Here is a 24,430-nt window from a genome sequence, read left to right on the forward strand (position 1 = left end):
ACTGTATGATAAATGTAACCCCAAAAACAAAATCGGTGTATAAAGAAGTTAGTAAATAAATACATTTTTTATACTTAATATTATTGTTTTATTTTATTCATTATCATTATGTGTAATGTGGAAAATACTGAAGAAATAAAAAATACTTATCAAATGGCCGATTTTTCAGTTATTTACTAGGTATTTAACTCGACCACGGCTATGCCAAGGGATTATACTACACTTTGGCCAAGGGGCATGGCCATGAGTTACGAGCAAAAAAATTCTATGAATTTTGTATTTCGCTCCTAGTTATAACTTTTATAATAATCAAAAAATTTAGAATATCAAACATCTAATCAGACACATCAAATTATGTAGAAATATTTTCCATAACGTCAATATCCAGAGAGGGAAATGGGGACTACGTTTGTATCGAGAAGCGGTCGTCCCCTTTCCCCTTAAAAATCTTAAAATAGGGCCACAAAAAACGTTACATTTCCTACAGACAATAGTCATATGCCTTATGGGAAAATAGTTCAGAGCCGGAAACCGCTACCAACTTTTAGTATGTTGTTGGGCATGGCATTGGGTCTCCAAAACTGCCGGGAGACGGCGGCGCCGGCCATCTACTTCAGCGGAATGACGTCATCAAAATGACTCCCGCTTCGTTGCGAATATTGCATACTGCACCCAAATTATGCATAGCACATACACGTGTGGGGTATTAAATGAAAGCCAATTAAATAAACTATATTTTATTGATACAAAGTGTATCAAAATATCCAACAGTTTAAGAGAAATTTACAAAATAATAAAAATTACGTAAAAAAATATTCGATTATTTGGGTTTTACAACCAAACCAAAAGTCGGACGATAAAGCAATGTACTACAACATTAAATATGACGTCTCAAGCCATACACTGATATCAATAAAATCAAAATTGGACCAAATATGTGGAAATTATGCATCAAAATGTAGATATTTGCCCATACAAATGCATTAAAGTTAAAAAAATCCAAATTGGTCATTTTAAGGATAATCCGCGTAAGCTTCTAGTATGTTATTAGCCATATGACCTGGGTTCTAAAACTGCCGGGAGACCATCTTTATTGTCCCCCAGTCACGAATAATGACGACATACAAATAATCACTGCAGAATTTCGTAAAATGTAAATTATAGCTATACTATGAGTCACACATACATATGTGTTACATGTAATGAAAGGTTATTAAATTTAGTATGATTCACTTAAACATTGTTTGTAAAAAAAATGTACGGTTTAAGAGCTAGAAACAAAGAAATACCACTTTTTATGGAAAAAGTAGATGTATATCAATTTTATAGCTAAACTAAAATCGTCAATAAAATGTTGCGTATAATATTTAAAAATCCAGTTATTAAACTATACATCACAGTTTAAATTTTACATTTCCGTTAAAAACTGTGGAAGTTGTGGAAAAAAAAACTAAAGCGCGCCAACAATTCTACCTTAATGCGCTCATATTATGCGAAGAATAGTTCTAATTATCGAGTATTAAATTAATGAACATTACATAGAATACATGAAAACGACATTTTCGAATGGAACCTTAATTAAAAAAATAATAATTTACTTGATAAGTAAGCAAAATACTGTTTCTTTAAGTACCTAATCTCCTCCTTTCAAAGTCGGTTAAAATGTGGCTTTTGTGACTTGGGCTACAAAGACAAATAAATTGACACCTCATTTATCAAAATCAGTTCAGTTGTTTCATGTAAAAAATACATAGTTACATACGTAGAAAGCAGTTCCTGCTGTAGTCGCGGTAAATATTAATATGAAATAGACTCTTATTGTCATGGCCTAACGCTACATTATTAGAGAAATGTAAAGTTACATGCCAGTAAGGTACATGCCTAATACCAAATGCCTTATCGAGGTAAATGCCATATCAGTTCACTTAATGCGATACATAATTATATATTTAAGCCTCGATTAGCCTTGTACATACATACATCACTGGCTCAGTGACCCAAAGCAAAGAGGATCTTGGCCTCTGGCACAAAAGAGCGTCACTCTGCCCTATTCTGCGCCACTTCGCGCCAGTTGGGTATTCTTATAAAAGTGGAATCTTGATTGGTGCAAGGGTTTCAAGGCTGAGCTGAGAAGGCTGGCAGAATTTTCCCTCTGATCCTCCGAAATACAGGTCACCCGAAATACATGATCAGAGGATCATTCGAAGCCTCCATAAGGCATCTTGCTAACTCATCGAGGCGACGCCCGCTAGGCCTGCTAACATCTACGGCCTGAGGGTTTCAACGTTAGATGCCAAGCCAGGCCAGGCCATAATAGTAAAGGTCTAATTAGCCCCATGCGTGATTTTATTTTAATTTTTCAAATCATTATTTACATCGTTTGAACACCGGAAAATATAAAAATTATTTTATAAAGTTTCCCATTATTTTATTAAAAAATATTTAAAATGTTGAAAAATTTTGAGCGGTTGAAACGCTCATAATTTTTGGCGCGAATTCTTGATGACGCGATGACGTCACGCGTTGGACTCGTGAACTAACTGACGTTTGTTATTATTTACTGTTCTATGAAACTTATGCGAGCAACTCCGCTCTTTCTGTGTTTATTCGTTGTATTGTTGTTAATAACATGGAAGAACCTAAAAAAAACATTTTATACTTCTAATAGGTATTGTTTAGTACCAATGTGTAGAAATACTACCATGAATGCACCCGAGAAAACATTTTTTGACGTGCCAAGAGATGCGAAAGTACGCAAACAATGGTGTAAACTTATGAAAAGAGGAAAACTAAACCCCAAAACTACTTTTCATTGTTGTAAAATTACAACAATATTGATACATACATGCTCATAAAACGTTACTCGTCCTTTGCGTTTTCAAAGCAAAATATACATACACAGTTTATAGGTTATTTACTATGGTAACTATACATTTGCTATCACTTTGAGCTTTACACACACACACACACACACAGTAAAAATCATTTTATTATTATATTTACCTTTCAGCTTTCTTTCCTTTCATCTCAGCGGAAACGAAATTTTTATTGTTGGCGAAATATGCAGACATCATGAAAGCATCTATGTGTGGTAGATTGTCCGATTGCGCTTTGATAAACCCGCTGTCCGTCATCGTCTCGGTGGCGTCGTTTTCTTTGATAAATACTTATATTTTCTATTTAACTTAAATTTCCACCGCTTTGTTTTTTGGATATTTTGCATTGATAAAATTGAAATGGCGCGCTTTGAGTATCCCGTGCGCATGACAATGACATATTAGATGACAGCACTAACCGTTCAGATACTTACAAGTTTGGTTATAAAAATTATAAACAAAAGATATCTTTATTATTCATGTTTTCAGAAATATCACATGCAGTGTATTGGATCTAATATGGGGTCACATGCTTAATGCGTAAATAAATTAAATAAAATGACACTAAACTCAACGAGTGACGTCACGTGACGTTTCGACCAATGGCGTTCCGTTTCGTTCACTAGCTTTTCGCGGGCAAGTTTTTGTACTTTTTATTTATTATTTTAAACAATTAAATGATAATTTAATAATGGAAATGCATTTGTAACATGATATAATAGTAACAATCATCCGAATAAAAAATATTTGATTGAAATTTAAACTTCATGCATGAAGCCAATTATTGAATTTTAATTTTTTGTCCGACTACGGCAGAATTTGCTATCTATGCGTGCATGTATCAGTACCGTTTGTATGAAACTACTGAACTGATTTTGATAAATTAGGTGTCAATTTATTTGTTTTTGTAGCCCAGGTCACAAGAGCTACATTTTAACCGACTTTGAAAGGAGGAGATTAGGTACTTAAAGAAACAGTATTTTGCTTACTTATCAAGTAAATTATTATTTTTTTAACTATGGTTCTATTCGAAAATGTCATTTTCATGTATTTTATGTAATGTTCATTCATTTATACTCGATAAATAGAATTATTCTTTGCATTATATGAGCGCATTAAGGTAGAATTGTTGGGGCGCTTTAGTTTTTTTTCCACACCTTCCACAGTTTTTGTCGGAAATGTAAAATTTAAATTGTGATATATAGTTGAATAACTAGTTTTTCAAATATTATACGCAAAAATTTTTTGACGGTTTTAGTTTAGCTATAAAATTGATACATATCTACTTTTTCCATAAAAAGTGGTATTTCGCTGTTTCTAGCTCTGAAACCGTACATTTTTTTTACAAACAATGTTTAAATGAATCATAATACATTTAATAACCTTTCATTACATGTAACTCACGTGTATGTGAGACTCGTGGTATAGCTATAATTGACATTTTACGAAATTCGGCAGTGATTATTCATATGACGTCATTATGTGTAACTGAGGAACAACAGAGATGGTCTCCCGGCAGTTTTAGAATCCAGGTCATATTGCTAATAACATACTAGAAGCTTATGCGGATTATCCTTAAAATGACCAATTTTGATTTTTTTAACTTTTATGCATTTGTATGGGTAAATATCTTCATTTTGATGCATAATTTCCACATATTTGGTCCAATTTTGATTTTATTGATATCAGTGTATGGCTTGAGACGTCATCTTTAATGTTGTAGTACATTGCTTTATCGTCCGACTTTTGGTTTGCTTGTAAAACCCAAATAATCGAATACTTTTTTACGTAATTTTTATTATTTTGCAAATTTTTCTTAAACTGCTGCATATTTTGATACACTTTGTATAAATAAAATATAGTTTATTTAATTGGCTTTCATTTAATACCCCACACGTGTATGTGCTATGCATAATTTGGGTGCAGTATGCAATATTCGCAACGAAGCGGGAGTCATTTTGATGACGTCATTCCGCTGAAGTAGATGGCCGGCGCCACCGTCTCCCGGCAGTTTTGGAGACCCAATGCCATGCCCAACAACATACTAAAAGTTGGTAGCGGTTTCCGGCTCTGAACTAACTCTGCGAGCGTTTCCCATAAGGCATGGCACTACAATCGGAAAAAATATACCTAAGTAAGGTAACTATGATTCATAAGACGCAAATATACTAAAAATCCTGTTTATCGCACGTTTTTGCTTTTAACATTAAAAACCTAACCTTTTTATTCGCTCAATGTTAATTTGCAATTACAAAATCAACTGCGTGTATATACTTAAGCTTTGCGAATTTGTTTAAGGAAAATGCTACCGTGTGTTCGGAGAATCTCGAGTCTGCCAGCTTCGGTACGATCTCTTGTGTTGTTATAGTTTTTTATCAGGAAACACGTTAGTAAATTAATAGGGCTAGTTAATTATAAACAATGATTTGCGCTCTTTGGAGGTTTAATTTCACGCATTAAGAAGTTTATTAGATATCTTGTTACTTGTATAATTTTAATCGTAGGGTCATCCATTAATGACATCACACGTTTAGGAGGGGGGAGGGCAAAAAAATTGTGTCAAGGGGGAGGGGGGAGTCACAAACTTTGTTTCAAAAATATTTTGGGTAAAAATTGCTGCAGAGAGAGGAACCGGTGGACTATCCGCGCCGTGTCTAAGATCACCGCCTTCCGCATTAGGCCCTTGATCCAACCACTTAACGAGTCTCAAGATGTTGGTCGATATTTGTTTATTATTATATATTTGCGGTGCCAATTTAAACTTATTCACAAAAAAGTCGCTGCCCTTGGCCTTGATTTAGGTATCAGCTAGCTACCTATCTATAACAAATATGAAATGATATGATGCGAATGACGCAGTTGGTCAGTACCTAGATATATGTAGCATAGCTACCTTCGAAGGTGTATTCGGGTAATTCCAAATGTCGAAAACTGTCGGATAATTCCGAAAAGAGACTTTTATTGTGATGAAATTTTGGGTGATTTTCATTTGAATTTCGGAATTATCCGACATTCGGAATTACCCGAATACACCTTACCTAATAAGAATACAACACACGTAAAAGTAGGTATAGGAAATTCGCAACGAGTGGGGATAAATTAAAACTCGGCCGAAGGGATAGGTACATATTTTTCTCAAACATGCAATGAAATATTGATGTTATGTTCCTTATAATAGGCTGCGAAGTATGACGTTTCAGGTGCGGCTAGGACAAAAGGTCGTTAATGGAATTTCATACACATCTTGCAGGCCTAGGCCGGCAAAGTCCTCTTTTTTAATTTTCATTTTACAGATATTTGTGACACAGCATCGTGGCATTCATCCATTAAAAAAAACTAGAGGCAGTATTTGCTTTATGGTTCGTAATGACACTCTGCCACTACGCCTATAAAAAAAAACAAAAAACAATGTTTGCTATAATTTGCAGTTTTATTTGTATAAAATCAACATGAACTTAATAAATAATACATTCTATAATTTTATAATTTTTGATTATAAATTTAACTACACAAATAAAAACATTTAAAATATTTCATCTAAACGTTAGCGGTAAAAAGGTCTACTCAAACACGCGTAGTTATATTTTTTAAATTGTTATGGAGGTAAAGTTGAAAAATATTCATTCTGTTTTATTGGATTTATGGTGCGTTGTTGATATTTTGACTTTAATATGAGTTCCGACGAAATAATGAAATTAATATTAATTGTAATCGTAGGTGTTGGAATTGGCAGCGTAAGCAGAATTGATTTTAAATAACATGCTCCCTCTGCCGCCAAGTCAAAGATGAAGTATGTATATGGTTGCTTATGGCAATTTTATTATTTGACAAACTAAGAAAAATGGCTTACAGTTTATTAGTACAGTTTTGTGGCATATTTTAAATGAATGTAACTACAAATTCGTCAACACTGTGGAAATTATACGTATTTACTCCATGCATAAAGCAACGATGTATGTGAAACAGAGATGGGCATTAATCGATTAACTTTTTAATCGACTAATCAATCGATTAAAAAAGTTAATCGTCAAAATTAATCGGCGATTAATTTAATCGCGATTAATTTAGTCGACCTAACATACGATTGAAATTGAATTAATCTTAATATTAATCGATTAAATTTCTCGATTAACTCTCGAAAGTAGACAGGTGGTCATTTTTGTATGTAACTAAAAATCAAAATTTCTTGCGTACACATTAAAAACCATTCCAGTGTTATAAATGTGCTTCAATAATATAAGATGGTTACATCATTGGTTACTATCATAATGCGGATAACTTAGCGCGGCATCTCTAGGTAAGGGTTTAGGGCTTGTAGCGCAGGTATAAAAATTGGAATGGAAAGAGAACGACGTATGTGTATGAAAGAGCAGACATTACTTACCTCTTATCAGTTGTTTTGTATAAGGTTTCAACTTGTCAATGCAGTAATTACTTACTACTTACATCGAACGGATACTATCCTATCGAAGACGGTCGAAATTAATAGTCTCCAAGTGAACATACATAAAAATTCGTCTGTTACTTATATTATTTATAAATGTTTCAGACGAATTAGGCACCTCGTCCTTTTTTTTTATGTCGGTTAAAAAGACCATATGTATTGCTAAAATTAATCGAACTAATTAATCGATTAAAAAAATTAATCGCCGGTAATTAGTCGACGATTAATTTAATCGTGACAATATTAGTCGGAGCTTTTCGACTAAAATTAATTAATCGTCACTTTTAATCGTTGCTCGCGATTAAGTCGGTTAATTTTAATCGTTAATCGTCAGTCGATTACATTTTGCCCAACTCTGATGTGAAACATGATATCAACATGAAAGACTATGTAAACTTATGTGACGAAAACGACAGTCAGACGGATACAAGGCGAAAAAATCAAAGATACATGAAAATATACGGGTAGTAAAAATACACGACTCGTGTAAAACATACGAGTGATAATGATATAGGTACGTGTTGGTTATATTTTGGGTGTAGTTTACTTTTAGTTTTTTCTATAAATAAAACTTGGGTTTCGTGGATTTTTTATTTTATTTATTTCATTGCATGTTTGAGAAAAGCACTATACATACCTCGGCGGGAAATGGGGTTGCCCGCGCTCAGACCTATCCGGCCTCGCTTCGCTCGGCCGTCTATATGTCTTCGGCCGGCAACCCCTTTCGTCCCGGCCTCTGTAGTAATGTACTATTACTACCTACTTTTTTATTAACCTAATTTAATGGCGCTGAAGAAAGGCCTCCCATTATAAATTTCCTCCACTCTATTAATATCGATCCAAGTCGTCCCCGCCATTTCTATATTATCCGGTAATATTGCCCGTGAGAATTGAAAAAGGAAGGTAACATATTTATTATGAACGTCACTTACAAGTTAGCTGGTAAAGCTCTGCGTATTATAGGTAAAATTGATTAGGTATTCTGCGGTTATAATACGATTTATTACTCTCATTAATATTGAAACGTGACAATTTCACAACGCCTCCAAGATTTATAATGGAAACTAAGAAGTCTAAGAACACCTCATGAAGATAAAATAAGACGAGACTATTTTTTATCTTTATACTTATGTCACATTTGACACTGGTATGTCTGTGCAAACTTAGCGTGGTTGGAGTCTACCTATTCCTTTATGATACTACGCAGTACGCACTATTATTTACTAAGGCATTTTATTACGTACTACGACAACACACCCATATACTACTACTTAAGTAGTTACCAGGAATGAAGCACAAAGGTAAACTTTGCGCCCAGACCTGGGCGCGTAGCCAACGTGCAAAACCTCGATTTATGAGATTTTTACGCAGGATTTTTCTCCTTGTCCTTATCGCACTAGTTTTAGGAGCCGCTTCCGTTAGCGAGACGGGTATATTTACTTGTCTTGTCTTAAAGCTCCGTAACTAACGAAACGCAAGTTAAACTAGCAGGGAAGAGTGATAGAGAGATATGACTACGATACGCTACGGAGCGTTAACGATTGGCACTTTGGCTACGCGCCCAGAGCTCTTTGGAATTTTTTTGCTCTACCCCAGTAAAAAAATAATCATACAATCACAACGCTTGGTTAAGTTGAAATCAAAAAACTATCACGCGGCTCCTCTTTACTTATTGTTGATTGAGTTAGAATAATAATACATATTTTATACACGCAGTGGAGGGTTCCGCGAGTATTATCTGATGGACACATTGTCCATATTTAGGACTGAATTAACACTAGGGTTTGCACGATGGATCTGAAATGTAAGTATGGGGAGATCCGCGTATCCAGATCCGGATAGTTTGATACATTTCATAATCCACGGTTCCAAAGCAGGTAACTTATAAGCAAATTCGGCAATTAATTTTGTATTAAGCAGAAACTCTGCGAACTCATATATCTTCTTCTTTCCATCTGTTACCCCCTACTGGTGTGTAGTAGGGCTCGAATATTTTTTTTCCGCTGACTCCGTTCCGGGCAGCTTGGGTAGCCTCCTTCCATCCCATCCCCAATACACCCATCTCTTGCTCCACAGAACGGCGTCAAGTAGATTTAAAGGGGCCCACAGATTACCAGTTCGCCGAACGAATTCAGCCTGTCAGCGCAAAAGGTGACAGCTCCGAACAACTGACAGGCTGACATCGTCCGGCGAACTGGTAATCTGTGGGCCCCTTAAGGCTCATACATGGTGGAAATATTCGCTGTTTCGGGTAGGGTCTTGGTAGCTCAGATGGAAGAGCACTAGGCTAGCGATCCGGTGGTCGTGGGTTTAAGTCTCACCCACGACAGTGAATTTCTCCACTTTTAATTTGTTTCTAAAGCCTCTAAAGGGGCCCACTGATTAACAGTCCGCCGGTATCGGCCTGTCAATTAGAACAAAGTTTGACAGTTCCGAACAACTGACAGGCCGATACCGTCCGGCGGACTGTTAATCATTACAGCAGTTGCTAATGGTATATTACATCTAGGGATTCTGATGGATGACTCCAAAGAGTGAGACATCATGGTCTAAATTATGCTTAAAGCGTCAACATGTGATAAGAAGTATTCCAGTACCGATAATCTAGTTATCTCAAGCTCAGCAAAACATTTCACACGAACCCTAAAAACCACCAACAAAAAGCTATCGTAAAAAGTGAAGAGCTCGCGAATTTGCACTATCCTTGTACTCATACCATCATCCCTGCTGACTAATCTTAAGTCTTATTACAAAGTAATAAGTTCCACTGATGCTCAATTAAGAATTCACTCGTATGACATAAGCGGGTATGTATACTGTGTATAAAAGATAGGTCGGCGGAGGCCCGGCACAGTCGGCATCATGGCTCGACTAGTGCTCGCTACTTGCGCCCTAGGGCTACTCGTCTGCGCCCACGCCTACCCAGGTAAACTTGCTTTACTTTCCTATACCTCTCGCTTCAAATGATGGTCCCTGTGAGAGTTCCTTTAAGTCTCTTTTAGTTGGCGTTAATTCAGAAAATAATTGGAGATAAATGATAAATTAATAAGCAAACTAAGATTTCTTAAGTGGGCAAAACTTCCAAAAAATTACACGACATGATTAAATATGACCGTCCGACCGACCATCCTTAAAAAAGTTTTTTTATGTCATCGGCATACTCAAATACCTTGCATTTCCGCACAACAATAACGACACACTGTTTACAATACAAACAGTGGCGGATTTCCCTTAAGGTCCGTAGGCCCGGGCCTAGGCCGGGCCAGCTCTAGGGCGGCCAGATATTAGGGGCGGCAGTATATATGGTGTGGCTAATAGTACTTCGACTGGGACCTAGGGCGGCAAAGACTGCAAATCCGCCTCTGTTTCCAAACATTATGTAACCGACCTGTCCGGTCTGCCGGTTTTCAGAATCTGATTACCTATTGATATATTTTTTATTTTACTTACTAGTTTACTTACTACTTATTTATAAAGATACACGTGCAGAATTTTGTTTGCTCACCTCTTCAAACCCAATGTCAAGTTCAGCCGATCTTGTTAACCAAATAATAAAGCATCATGTACGCAAACAAAATGTTACGTAATGCAATTTAGACTCTGAGCACGCTAATTTTGTACAAACTTGGCATTAAGAATACATACAAATATCCCTATAAGCTATAATAAGACCTGACATAGCACTGGTCCAACTCTACGAGTTTTTTTATTGCTATTATTGGAAACATTCGTTCAGGACGGACGCTCTCGGGGTTTTAAAATTTTCCTGATGGTTGAAGAGTATAATATTATTATTTTTTGAGTAGTAGTATACGGACGATGAATGTATAATTTTTTTTTTACAGGGTACGGCGGTGGTAGTAATGGAGGCGGCGGTTACGGAGGCGGTGGCGGAGGCGGCGGAGGTGGCGGTTTTGGAGGCGGCAATGGCGGTGGCCATGGTGGCGGTGGCGGTTTAGGCGGCGGCCATGGCGGCGGCGGTGGTCTCGGAGGCGGCGGTGGTTTGGGAGGCGGCCACGGCGGCAGCGGTGGATTTGGAGGCGGTGGCGCCTATGGCGGCAGCAACGGTGGTGGCGGTGGCCACGGAGACAGCGGTTCCGGTGGATTCGGAGGCGGAAACGGCGGTGGTGGCGGCGGCGGATTAGGAGGCGGTGGCGGCTATGGCGGCAGCAACGGTGGTGGCTATGGCGGCAGCAGCGGTGGTGGCGGTGGCCATGGAGACGACGGTTCCGGTGGATTCGGAGGTGGAAACGGCGGCGGCGGCGGCGGCGGCTTAGGCGGTGGCCACGGCGGTTCCGGCGGATTCGGAGGCGGCAACAACGGTGGCGGTAGCGGTGGATACGGAGGCGGTGGAAATGGGGGCAGCGGCGGCGGCTACGGCAGTGCGAGTGCTAAGGCAAGCGCCAGTGCCAGTGCCAGCTCTAGCGCTGGAGGCGGTGGCGGATACAAGAGCGGATACGGGTAAGTTTTAAAACATCCTAAGATATACATATACATATACCAAAGCGCAAAGAAGGCCCGGTTCTTAAGCTTGACTACTTTTACAATTTCATACCTTTATAGTGTAAGTACCTAAATGGGTCCATGTTCGCTAGTACCACAGACAAAACTGCAAGTTCACATTAAAATAAAAGTAACGATGGGCCTTTCTTTGGTGCACTTTATAAAACTTAACCCTCATAGGATCCGCCAGTCTCAGTGTTTAAAATTCAGTCGTACTTACCTATATTTTCGTCATTCTATGAAGTGACATTGTATAAAGCTCAATTGATTGCAGTCTTTATTAACTACCCACGGCGCTTACGACATTTTGTTTGCGTGATACATGTTACGATTACGAAAATCGCTTCCAGACATGATAAAAAAATACATTATTATTTGCTTAATTTTTTTAACATTGTTCTTTTTTTGTTACAGCCGTTAAGATCCCAGCTTCAGGGCAGAGATTCAAGAACCCCAATGTGATACTTTAGATATATTTATGCCATAATTTTGTAGATATGTATAAAATATACGATATGTTTCTGTAATTAATATTGTATTTCTCTCCCGCTTAAAACCACAAAAGAAAACCCCCTTTCCAGTTTACATACAAACGTAGTTTTCATTTTCCTGTCCAGGTATTAACGTTATTGATAATATGTTGACACAGTTTCATAAATATAATATTATGTGTCATAGTTTGTAAAAATATCAGACCAGCTATGCCCCTTCGTTTGATTTTGCTCGAATTTTTAGTTATAACTGAGAATACGCGGTTTTTAAAAACTATAATACAGAGCGATTGCTGCACACAATGGCAAGGCATTCGGCAATGGATCGAATACCGCGTGCGATTTATTGCGAGGTCTGTTGAGCAATTGAATTATTGGCGTCAAATGTATTCCAAGCCCCCATCCTCAAGGGCTCCCGAAGGACAGCCAGTAACAATATATTTGATTACTCATAATAAATAGAAGATCATAGTAGAAAAATGTTAGTTTAATTCGCTTTATTTACTTTCCAAAAGGGCCCCAAATTCTTATGAGCCTAAAGTCATCTGGGGACGCAGCAAACCGTAGGAGCGCCGTAGTACCTACTCGTAGGAGTGAGATGCAGATATCTCTACCGTGTTTATATTCTAGAGCTGCGTCCCTGTCGTCTGTTACTAAATAAAGTAAGGTGTGTGAAGCGCTTATACTGAATTGAATGGCAAGTAGGTATTTAATTTGGAGCAAAACTGCATAATCACGAAGATGATACAACAAGTTCTTCGGATTCGATCGAATTGTTTGTACAATAATGTTCAATTTGAATAATACTTGTAATGAAACACTATAAGGCAACGGTATACCCAAAAACCAGAAAATCGAGGTGTTTTTTGGCAAGTTGGCTGGGTCCTGCGCCTGTGGCAAATTTTGAGTTAAGCCCCCAAGCCCTAAGTAAGATGCGGCAAAATGCCGGGAATGATATTGTACATAACTACATATAGTTAGGCGTTCCAAAATTGAAGTTCTTAAGGAGGAAGAAAACGATGCGCCGGAGCTGCCCGGAGCTGCGTATCGTTTCTGTACGGAAAGCATCACATGATCATCTGTCATGTCATAGAAAAGTAAGCCCCGGAAGCTCCGGCTCGGACACGGCTGGGTCTAACGTGAGTCATCCTTTAACCGGTTTGTTGCGTCTTCCATTTTCGAAAACTTTTGGCTGCGGCGGCGAACAATTATTTCATGACACCACATGCGAGCATTACACCATAGAATATGATGGCACGCTTGTCGTGTCATACGCCACACGTTAAAAACATTGATGACACGCCTGTCGTGCCATCCGCACCGAAACGGTTAAATTGTAAAAATTGGACATCTTTAGTTAGTAGCGCCCAAAGAGCACATTTTTTAGTCTGCCTTAGGGTCGGGAGCCGTCAAGGGTTAGGTTAAGGCATATGTTTACTACGTAGCCAGCTGGCCTGCGACAAACGTGGCCGAACCACCGGAGGCGACATTCTTGGAGCTTCTCTGCACGGACTGCGAGGCTGCCACCGAGGCGGTTCAGCGCGCGTAACGCCGCACATCCATCGCAGTATCTTCATCTCTGTAACGCGAAGCTCCTGAACGTGCCTTCCAGGAACCGGCCACGTCTCGCCTGTATACTATGCATGACAATGATATAATGATATAACTGTACTGGTAAGCGCTAGGCTAGGAAGATGATGATAGGGATTTTGGAGGGTCTGCCATCGTATGGCCTGAATCGGAAACATAAACATGCCTACGCTAAAAAAGCAAGTGCTGCCATCTACCGTTCTCATGTGCATATAGTAGGTTCTGCTATCTTATGGGCTACAGCATAAACTTCACTCCCTCGTGCCAAAATTCTGACGGCTCCTGTGCTTCCCACTATAGTTCATGCACGCTCCCTATATAGATGAAAGATGAGTCTGGGGTGGGGAGAAGAAGGCACCAAACAGGACAAATCGAACTATATACTCTCGTTGTCTTTTTTAACCGACTTCCAAATCCCAAAGGAGGAGGTTATCAATTCGGTTGTATGTTTTTTTTTTTTTATTTTTTTTTTTTTATTTTTTTTTTTTTTTTTATGTTTGTTACTCCATATCTCCGTCATTACTGGACCGATTTTAAAAATTCTTTTTTTGATTGCATGTATATGCATACAGATTGGTCCCGTTTTTGTCAAAATCCAGTTCTGATGATGGGATCCATGAGGAATCGACGGAACTCCTCAAATCTTAAAGGCATACATATAGTGATTTTTGTGTTTTTATCAACAAATCAAGCATATACATTCAAAAACGTGACATTTGATGAAGTGGAACTGCTGATGATGATCAGAACGGAACTCTTCAACGACGCATAGTTCACCTTTGGCGATTTGTCCTCTTCCTTATGTTTGTTAAGCAAGTTAAATTTTTAAGCAACATTTTTGTCAAGCTTGAGTTCTGATGATGGGATCCATGAGAAATCGAGGGAACTCCTCAAATTTTAAAGGCATGCGTATAGAGGTTTTTGTATTTTCATCAGAAAATCAAGCATTTTCATTCAAAACTGTCGCATTTGATGGAGTGGAACTGCTGATGATTATCAGAACGGAACTCTTCGACGACGCATAGTTCACGTTTGGCGATTTGTCCTCTTCGTTATGTTTGCTAAGCAAGTTTAGTTTTTAAGCCACATTTCTGTCAAGCTCGAGTTCTGATGATGGGATTCATAAGGAATCGAGGGAACTCCTCAAATCTTAAAGGCATACGTATAGAATTTTCTGTATTTTCATCATAAAATCAAGCATTTACATTAAAAACTGTCGCATTTGATGAAGTGGAACTGCTGATGATGATCAGAACGGAACTCTTCAACGACGCATAGTACACGTTTGGTGATTTCGAATTTCGATTTTGACTTGGACTGGGACCCGGACTCGTACCCGGATCGGAACCGAACCTGGACTCGGACTCGGACTTGGACCCGGACTCGGACCCGGACTCGGACCCGGACTCTGACCCGGACTCGGACCCGGACTCGGACCCGGACAGAGACCTGGACCTTGACCCGGAAAATCACTATGATACCTAAACTAAATAAACCGCTATGATTACCTACCATAAAATGTAGGTATATAGTATGATGATGCCAAACCCCTCCCGCTCATACCCCCGTACACCGCACGGCATGCGCCGTTAAGTAGGTTAGGTTAGGTTTGAACTGCGATCCTCACAGACCAAACAAAAGTGGGTTAGGTTTGGTTAGCACTGCGGGCTTTACAGAAACGAAATGCTACTAGAAAAGTGGGTTTTATTAGGTTCGAACTACGATCCTCACAGAACCGAACTGCAATCAGAGAAGTGGGTTAGGTTAGGCTAGAACTACGACCCTTACGGAAACGAAATGCTACTAGAAAGTACTGGTTTTACCTCCTTTTCTACATAGTGCACCATCTACCATAATTTTTCACCGGGACCCATAGAAGTTGGTTTTTTTTTCTTAAAAATTATCTTTTAAAAAATGGCTTCCATCAAATGATGATTTGTCAAAATGTCAAAAGTGTGCTTGTGGGGTCACCAATTAGTTTCTTCAGGGAACTGGTTTTTTTTATTTTATTTAAAGGTATATTTAAATTTACAACTTACTAAAGTTTTATATTCTCGCCAAACTGCTAATGGCGAGATGCGCTCAGTTTTTATACACTTAACCTTTTAAAATAGGTATAATGAATGACCACCGTTTCTACATAACATGCTAGGTGTGTTCATTTTGTATTGTAGATGGGGTGCTTGGCACTAATAGTGTTGGTGCTTGAGCTCATACATATGCTACAACAGTGCCAATGGTTCTTATCTTAACATATTTTATTTTGTTACTCTACGACCTACATATATTTGGAAAGCTGTTCACCTTTACTTTATGTACAATGATTCCTAGCAAAAACTACAAGCAAATTCAAGTAGGTAGGCATAAACTTACCATGCAGAGGCAGGCAGAGGTATGTACTTACCTACTAGTACTAGTAAGTAATAGAGTTGTACTAAAATGTAGGTATAACTCTATTATATATCCCCACAGAATAGAGCATATCGTCGGTATACTTCTAAAACATGATAACTACCTGAAACATAGTTTCGAGAAAACGCGAGTTGAAAGTTTGATCCTCAAATGTGGGAATTTAGAAACGCGTTTTTACAAATTTAGTTTAACATTTAAAATTTTTGGATATTAAAATTGTCTATAAAGTGATAAAACTGATGTTTTTGAACCGAAAAATAATAAATATTGGCCGACAAAAACATGGGATGTGTTAGTTATCATGTTTTGCCTGTATAAAAAATGGACTGATTTTTGCCTATTAATTTATAATCATATAAAAAATAATTATATATAATTAAAAATAATGACAGTGTTAAAAATACTAGTTCACACGGCATTATAAGTAAATTCTAAAAACTACCGTTAGCAATAAAAAGTAATAAATTACATACAACATGTTATTATTTACAGGTAAACAGTTATAAGTGATTCTAATATTACAATTTTTGACTTTTCCCTCCTTTATTGAAGAAACATGTGATAATACACTCCTTATTAACTAAATTACTGCAATAAATTATGTAACTGATTTTTTTAGCGTTTAACGAGCATAATGTTAATCAGTTTAAAGTGAATTTAATATTGTCTAGTTGTATAATGGATCGCGTATTGAAAGAAATGTCTACAGGTAAATAATAATTAATAATGTTATAATGTTTTACCAGTTGCTATAACTAGGTTCTTAATTATAGGTACATTCAGGTAAAAAATGTTAACGTTACTTTATATATTTTGCGTGACCAGTTTTATGAGATAAGGTAGTGTTAAATACTCTTATTATGTTTTACGTGTACATTATATTTAATTTTCTGTCTGTTACTACTTTTTTACACTGTGTAACTTTGTAAATAATAAACATACTTTAAAAAATGTCACATATATATTTAAAGCAATAAAATTTGAACAAAATTGTATAAATAACTCATTTTTAACCATTTCGTCACTTATCATGTTTTTGAAGTATACCGACGATATAATTTAAGCCTCAGATAAACTATATCAGGATTCGGATAATTAAAGTTTCGGATAATCGAGGTTCGGATTACTTCGGATAATCTAATCTATAGGTAGGTAGGTATTAAGTAATTCCCCCATAATCCAGTTATTCAGCAAAACATTTCATACGAACCCCTAAAAACACCAACAAAAAACTATAGTAAAAAACTGAAGAGCTTCCAAACTTTGCACTATCCTTGTACACGTCCACACTATTAACTATTCTTGAACCTTATTACCAAGATATAAGCTCCAATTATGGTAATTTAAGAATGCTGTTGTTGGTTCTTGTATGACATAATCGGGTCTGTATAAAAGATAGGTCGGCGGAGACCCGGCACAGTCTGCATCATGGCTCGACTAGTGCTAGCTATTTGTGCCCTAGGCCTCCTCGTCTGCGCCCACGCCTACCCAGGTAAACTTACAAAATTTACTAAACAGCTGTTCATTTAATTGTCTATATTCTATGCCTCCCATGGCATTGTCAAATTTCCGACATAAAAGGTAAATTTGATGTACCTATGAAGTTTAGAAAAGCATCCTATGTGATCAGCTTTTCCCGCCCTTCTCCACTCATTGAGCTTAAAATTGTTTTTTAATCGCGAGCAAGGGAAAGATATAAAATGTAATATTTTGTTTTGTTTATATAGTTACACGTGCAGAGGTTTTATTTGTCTACTTCTTCAAACTCAATGTCAAGTGGCAGACCAATCTTGCCAATCAAATAATAAGCATCATGTATGCAAACAATATCTTAAGTACCTACTCGTATTACATAAGAAATAACAGGTAGACATCAAGAAGTACCTACCTACGATTTATTTTTATTCGACGCCCCGGGGGGATTTATAATAAGTATTCTGTTTCTTAAAGGATGACTCACGTCGGAGCTTTCAGAGCTTCATTTTCTACGGAAAGCATCAGTGTCACCTGTACCTATTCTGTCATAGAAAAGTAAGCTCCGAAAGCTCCGGCCCGGACACGGCCCGGTCTAACAAGAGTTACCTACCCTAAATATTTATGTAATACTTCATTATGTCCATAATTCAATGGCATAATTTACCTAAGCAGTAGGTTTAAGTGTAACATAATATTTGTTGACAGGTGGTTACGGCGGGGGTAGCAACGGAGGCGGTGGCGGCGGCGGCGGTGGTGGCGGTTTTGGTGGCGGCAGCGGATTAGGCGGCGGCCATGGCGGCGGCGGCGGTCTTGGAGGCGGCAAGGGCGGCGGCGGTGGTCTCGGAGGCGGCCAGGGCGGTGGCGGTGGCCACGGTGGATCCGGCGGATTGGGGGGCGGAAACAGCGGCGGCGGACACGGAGGCGGTGGAAATGGGGGCGGCTTCGGCGGTGCTAAAGCTAGCGCCAGTGCCAGTGCCGCCTCTAGCGCTGGAGGCGGTGGCGGACACAAGAGCGGCGGATATGGGTAAGTTCTAATGCATCTTGAATTATAAATTAATCAGTTTTTGGGGCTTCATACCTCAGAAAAAAATGATATCGGATCGGACAATGTAAAAACGCTCTTAGGATCACTTCATTGTTCGCCAGACCTTAAAATAAGAGAATAAAAACCTATGACCTCATCTACGAAGCGAAGCTCAGAGCCTAGAGCTCTATTGATTGCACTCCGTTGGTATATTAGATGGCTAGACATTACAACTGTAACCAAAAAAACCCAGAGCGCGTAGCCAACGTGCCAATCGTTAACGTACGGAGCGCATATCGTAGTCATCTCTCTCTATCACTCTTCCCCACTAGTGCGACAGTGACAGTTGCGTTTCGTTCGCTACGGAGCGATAACGATTGCACGTTAGCTACGCACCCAGTGCTCTGTTTTTTGCACGTCGTTCGCACGAGTATTTTTTCTTGTTTTTAGGATAGAATATTCTAATTACATAGGTATTCGTACATATGTATATTAAATCAATATAGGTACATACAACTCAATACAAACTTTACGCTTTTCTAAGTATTTTTAGTGTCTTTTTTTTTATTTTATTAAAAAGTACTTTTTTTGTTACAGCCGTTAAGAAGACACCAGCAAGGAAGAAATTCAGGACCTCCCAAAGTGACCCTTTAGATATATTATTGCCATAATTTTGTAGATATGTATGTAATATACAATATGTTTCTGACATTATTTTTTATTCCTATGATAGGAATCCTATCCCATGTTGGTAGAATTAGAATATAACCATTGGGAAATTTTATATTAGGTTTACATTTACGCTTGATAAGCAGTGTAAAGGCCAATTCGAATGCACACTTTCACGTCAAAATTATGTCATTTTTTAAGTAAACTAGTGCGTAAACTACTGCGTCTCAATCGACATTAGAAAAATAATGCTCTTTTCGTTTGGAGATATTTTTTTGCAGACCCCAAACAAGCAGGAAAAATATAGAAAATAAAGTTGTGTTTATAAATTAATACCTGAGTACTTAACTGTGTACCTAATTATTTTAGTAGGTATATAAATACCTAGGTATTTTAATGAACAAACCTACTTAACTCTTTTTACCCTTGTGTATGTATATCAGTCCTAACGATGAGTAACCCTACCTAAGGGTCACTTGCACCACACCACTAACCCGGAGATTAAGCGGTGAAACCTGAAGTTACCATGACTAACAGTACAATTTGACACTCATTGACACTGGGTTAACGGTTTAACCGCTTAACTCCGGGTTAGTGGTATGGTGCAAGTGGAACGAAGTGTAGTAAGTAAATCGTGATAGACGAAATAATACTTAATGTATTAAATGTCGATAAAATTATCTTGGGACCATAATATGTGTCACAAATCATACTAAAGGTTGCCTTTTGTTGTGTTATATCATCGCTCAAATTGACATTGAGCTCGACCCTGCCATGGCTATAGTTTTAATACCATGCGTCCGGCAAAATTAGGCCAAATAACAACATAAAAGAGAAAACGATTGACAAACAAGTGCAGTCGAAAAAATGGCCACCGCGGGAACGTGTGTCGCTGCTGTGTTCCTAGTCTTTGTCGCCGTTCAATGTAAGTCATGTTTTTAGGGTTCCGTACCCAAAGGGTAAAACGGGACCCTATTACTAAGACTTCGCTGTCCGTCCGTCCGTCCGTCCGTCTGTCACCAGGCTGTATCTCACGAACCGTGATAGCTAGACAGTTGAAATTTTCACAGATGATGTATTTCTGTTGCCGCTATAACAACAAATACTAAAAACAGAATAAAATAAAGATTTAAATGGGGCTCCCATACTACAAACGTGATTTTTGACCAAAGTTAAGCAACGTCGGGAGTGGTCAGTACTTGGATGGGTGACCGTTTTTTTTTTTTTGCTTTTTTTTGTTTTTTTTTGCATTATGGTACGGAACCCTTCGTGCGCGAGTCCGACTCGCACTTGCCCGGTTTTTTTTATACCTTATGCCACGTGTCCCAAAATTCAACGATAAGCTGGCACCAGAAGATGGGCCTGCTCATGACTACTCGAGGAAAAAAAGAAAAGAAATATATCTCAGTTTATTATGGAATTACAAAAATGAAAATCGACAACCCTAGTGGTATTTTTAACGACGATGTCTACAAATTTTAATTTTTTTTTTCCTTGAGTACCTAGTCATGAGCAGGTCCATCTTCTGGTGACAGTTTATCGTTGAATTTTGGGACACGTTGTATAAGTACTTAGGGCATACTGAAAATTCCTGGAACTGACCACTTAGAAAAAATAAGTCGTCTCATATATCAGAATCCAGAAACTTTCAGTATGGCCCACGTACCTAATTGTGTTCCCTATAAGTTTTTGCATCATAGATCTAGTTCTATTGTCTCCGATATCCAAAGGTTGTCTGGGAGAGATCGCTCTTAAGCGGTAAAACCGCCTGTTGTTGCCTCTATTCTCTATGTTTATGTTACTGTACATTAATTGTAAACTACGAGAATGTGAGGTGTGCAATAATAGAGTCAGACCAAGAATAGTCTGCAGCGGATTTGATAGCCCACGCAGTGAAAGTGTCATTTTAAACGTCAAACTTCTATGAAATTATGACGTATAAATGACACTTGCACTGCGTGGGCTATCAAATCCGCTGCAGACTTTTTTAGGGTTCCGTACCCAAAGGGTAAAACGGGACCCTATTACTAAGACTTCGCTGTCCGTCCGTCCGTCCGTCCGTCCGTCCGTCCGTCCGTCTGTCACCAGGCTGTATCTCACGAACCGTGATAGCTAGACAGTTGAAATTTTCACAGATGATGTATTTCTGTTGCCGCTATAACAACAAATACTAAAAACAGAATAAAATAAAGATTTAAATGGGGCTCCCATACAACAAACGTGATTTTTGACCAAAGTTAAGCAACGTCGGGAGCGGTCAGTACTTAGATGGGTGACCGTTTTCTTTTTGCTTTTTTTGTTTTTTTTTTGCATTATGGTACGGAACGCTTCGTGCGCGAGTCCGACTCGCACTTGCCCGGTTTTTTTGGTCCGACTCTAGTAGATTGTTAACCAAGGGATGAAAGGCACTCAATTCTGCCGAGGTTTTTTGGCTCTCGAACGCAGTGAGTTGTGCAATTTAATAATATTTAATAATCGTGAAAGTTTAAATCAGTGTGTAGAGTGTTTGATATTATACTATACTCTCCCGGCCGGTTTCGACCACGGCGACTGTTTCAGCTCCGTTGTTGTATACGTTCGTGTGCTCGCATGTGGCTCGCGTAGCCGATTTTATTTGCGAAGACACACCATTGACGTAATTATACCTAATAGCCGCTGGTGGGCGGGCCTTCAGCTCATCCCGTCTGATATCGAGTTCCACAAGTCGACGGGATTCAGTCATTCGTTTGCTTAAAGACGAAAGATCTCCATACAGGGCGGTCGGCTGCCTGCTTCTCCCACAGAAGCGGGTCAATGTTACAGGTCTTTGATATATTTGAAATATGTATGTCATTAGAGTGAGACCAAGATAAGTCTGCAACGATTTTGATAGCACATGCAGTGCAAGTGTTATTTACATATGCATCATAATATCATAGGAGTTTGACGTTTAAAATAACACTTGCACTGCGCGTGCTATCAAAATCATTGCAGACATATAGTGGTCTCACTCAAAGTCATCCAATTAATTATTGCCTGCAGGTGCAAGATTGCCGCGTAGCGAATATTTGTTTGACAGGCTGGAAGACGCAAGCATCGCCGGGGACCACATTATAGCCTATGGACCCTATGATGCTGACTGCAGTGATGATGACAGGTAGGTAACTTTTATACCTTAAGGCCCACTTGCACCATTACACTAACCCGGGGTTAACCGGTTAAATCTGGAGTTACCATGGTTACCAGTACAATTTGATATTGGGTTAACGGTTTAACCGCTTAACCCCGGGTTATTAGGATGGTGCAAGTGGGCCTTAATGTGTCTTAAACATCATTAACCTTTTTAGGGTTCCGTAGTCAACTAGGAACCCTTAGGCCCACTTGCACCATCCTACTAACCCGGGGTTAAGCGGCAAATTGTACTGGTAACCATGGTAATTCCAGGTTTAACGGGTTAACTCCGGGTTAGTGGAATGGTGCAAGTGGGCCTTATAGTTTCGCTATATCCATCTGATGATCTGTCTGTCCGTCCGGGGTAGAAAGCAGTAATTTAGGATGGATAGGTATATTTATACCTACATACAAATCATCATGCCGACAAAGTGGTAAAATAAAGTGGTTTTTGTACTTTCTGTTTTTATATTGACCTAAATATTATTATATTGTTATATATAAAAGCGTAATCTTTACGTGAAATGATTAAATTTTGTCAACCCGTTTAAAAAATATTTAAATAAAATATGTCCGAGTCTCACGAGAGTTTAAATTCAGATATCTTAAGCAGGCCACTGACGAGCCTTCCAAATGGATGCCGTTACAATGGATTCATCCGAATGAACGGCATCCTAATAACATTGTACGTTTTTGACATTCACGAACCGATTTTGGATTGCAGCCACGCTATTTAGACTATTGGAAGGCTCGCCAATGGCCACCTTTATTAATTTAATAACTGTTATGCAGCAGCGAAAGCATCGAGTTGGGCTACGTGATCATCAACAAGCGGGAAGCGCCGGAGGACCCGCGCGGGCGCAGCTCACCGGCTGAGATAGCAAGCTCTGTCACCAGCTCACAACCGCTGCCTAACACGAAGTCTGCTGTGTTTGTGTAGCAGACTGAATTAGAGAATGGAGTTGCCTTACCAAATGGACAGGATATTTGTTGAACTACCAGCAATACTTATGTACTTACAACAAAGCGCGCAACACTTACAATACTTAAATTAGTACATAAGGTAACGCTTGTTTTTGGCCCCACAAATAACTCTACGAGTACCTACGTCTGACCTACGTACATTAGTATAGTTTCAGGCCTTTTTTTAATCTCTACATATATAAAGTTAAATAAAGATCCTCTAGAGATAGTTATGACTATTTATTAAGAGTATAAGTGTTTTGGCATATCTAGAGCTGTAAACTTATTAACTTATATATACTTGTATTTATTTAAAGAATAAAGAATAAATAAGTTCCGATATTAAGATATTTTGCGCGCTTCGTATAAATGCCAGATATCTTCGTAGGTGATTGTACAGAATTATAGATTAAATAAAATTTCTCTTAGAAAAGTACACGTGTACCAAATTTTTTTGCAATAAGTCATTTCAAAGCAAAATTCGGCGGCTGCAGCGCGCTAGCCGCATGAAGCTCTATCGAGATAATATTGTTAAATTAATTAAAGCTCTTTTTCCTCAGTTTTCCATGAATATACATTAAGGTAAATCAAATCATGGTTTTGGATCTTTTATACATATAGATGGTCAAGCATATCTTGTCAGTAGAAAAAGGCGCGAAATTCAAATTTTCTATGGGACGATATTCTTTCGCGCCTACATTTTTCAAATTTGCCGCCTTTTTCTACTGACAAGATCTGCTTGACCCAGTATAATTCCTGATTTTTACTGCAGCTAACCCTTTTTTTTTGTTAACGGACAAAAAGTGTCCGAAGTTGTACAAACGGTTGCAGT

At 38.4% G+C, this 24,430-nt stretch overlaps 1 protein-coding gene and 1 long non-coding RNA gene across 2 annotated transcripts; one reads left to right on the forward strand and one right to left on the reverse strand.

Annotated features, from left to right (window-relative positions):
• Positions 1-11,302: 11,302 nt before the first annotated feature.
• LOC134680501 (uncharacterized) lies at positions 11,303-12,350 on the forward strand. The gene is made up of 2 exons (XR_010100456.1): positions 11,303-11,781; positions 12,238-12,350. It is a non-coding gene; the product is annotated as an uncharacterized LOC134680501 (long non-coding RNA).
• Positions 12,351-18,501: 6,151 nt separating this feature from the next.
• Positions 18,502-19,122, reverse strand: LOC134680241 (uncharacterized). Its single transcript, XM_063539333.1, has 2 exons — positions 19,103-19,122; positions 18,502-18,832 (listed from the first exon to the last, which is right to left on the reverse strand). Exons 1-2 carry the CDS (start codon positions 19,120-19,122, stop codon positions 18,502-18,504), a joined length of 351 nt encoding a protein of 116 aa, XP_063395403.1.
• Positions 19,123-24,430: the final 5,308 nt, after the last annotated feature.

Source organism: Cydia fagiglandana, chromosome 3 (genome assembly GCF_963556715.1).
Source record: "Cydia fagiglandana chromosome 3, ilCydFagi1.1, whole genome shotgun sequence".
Taxonomy (NCBI): Eukaryota; Metazoa; Arthropoda; class Insecta; order Lepidoptera; family Tortricidae; genus Cydia; species Cydia fagiglandana.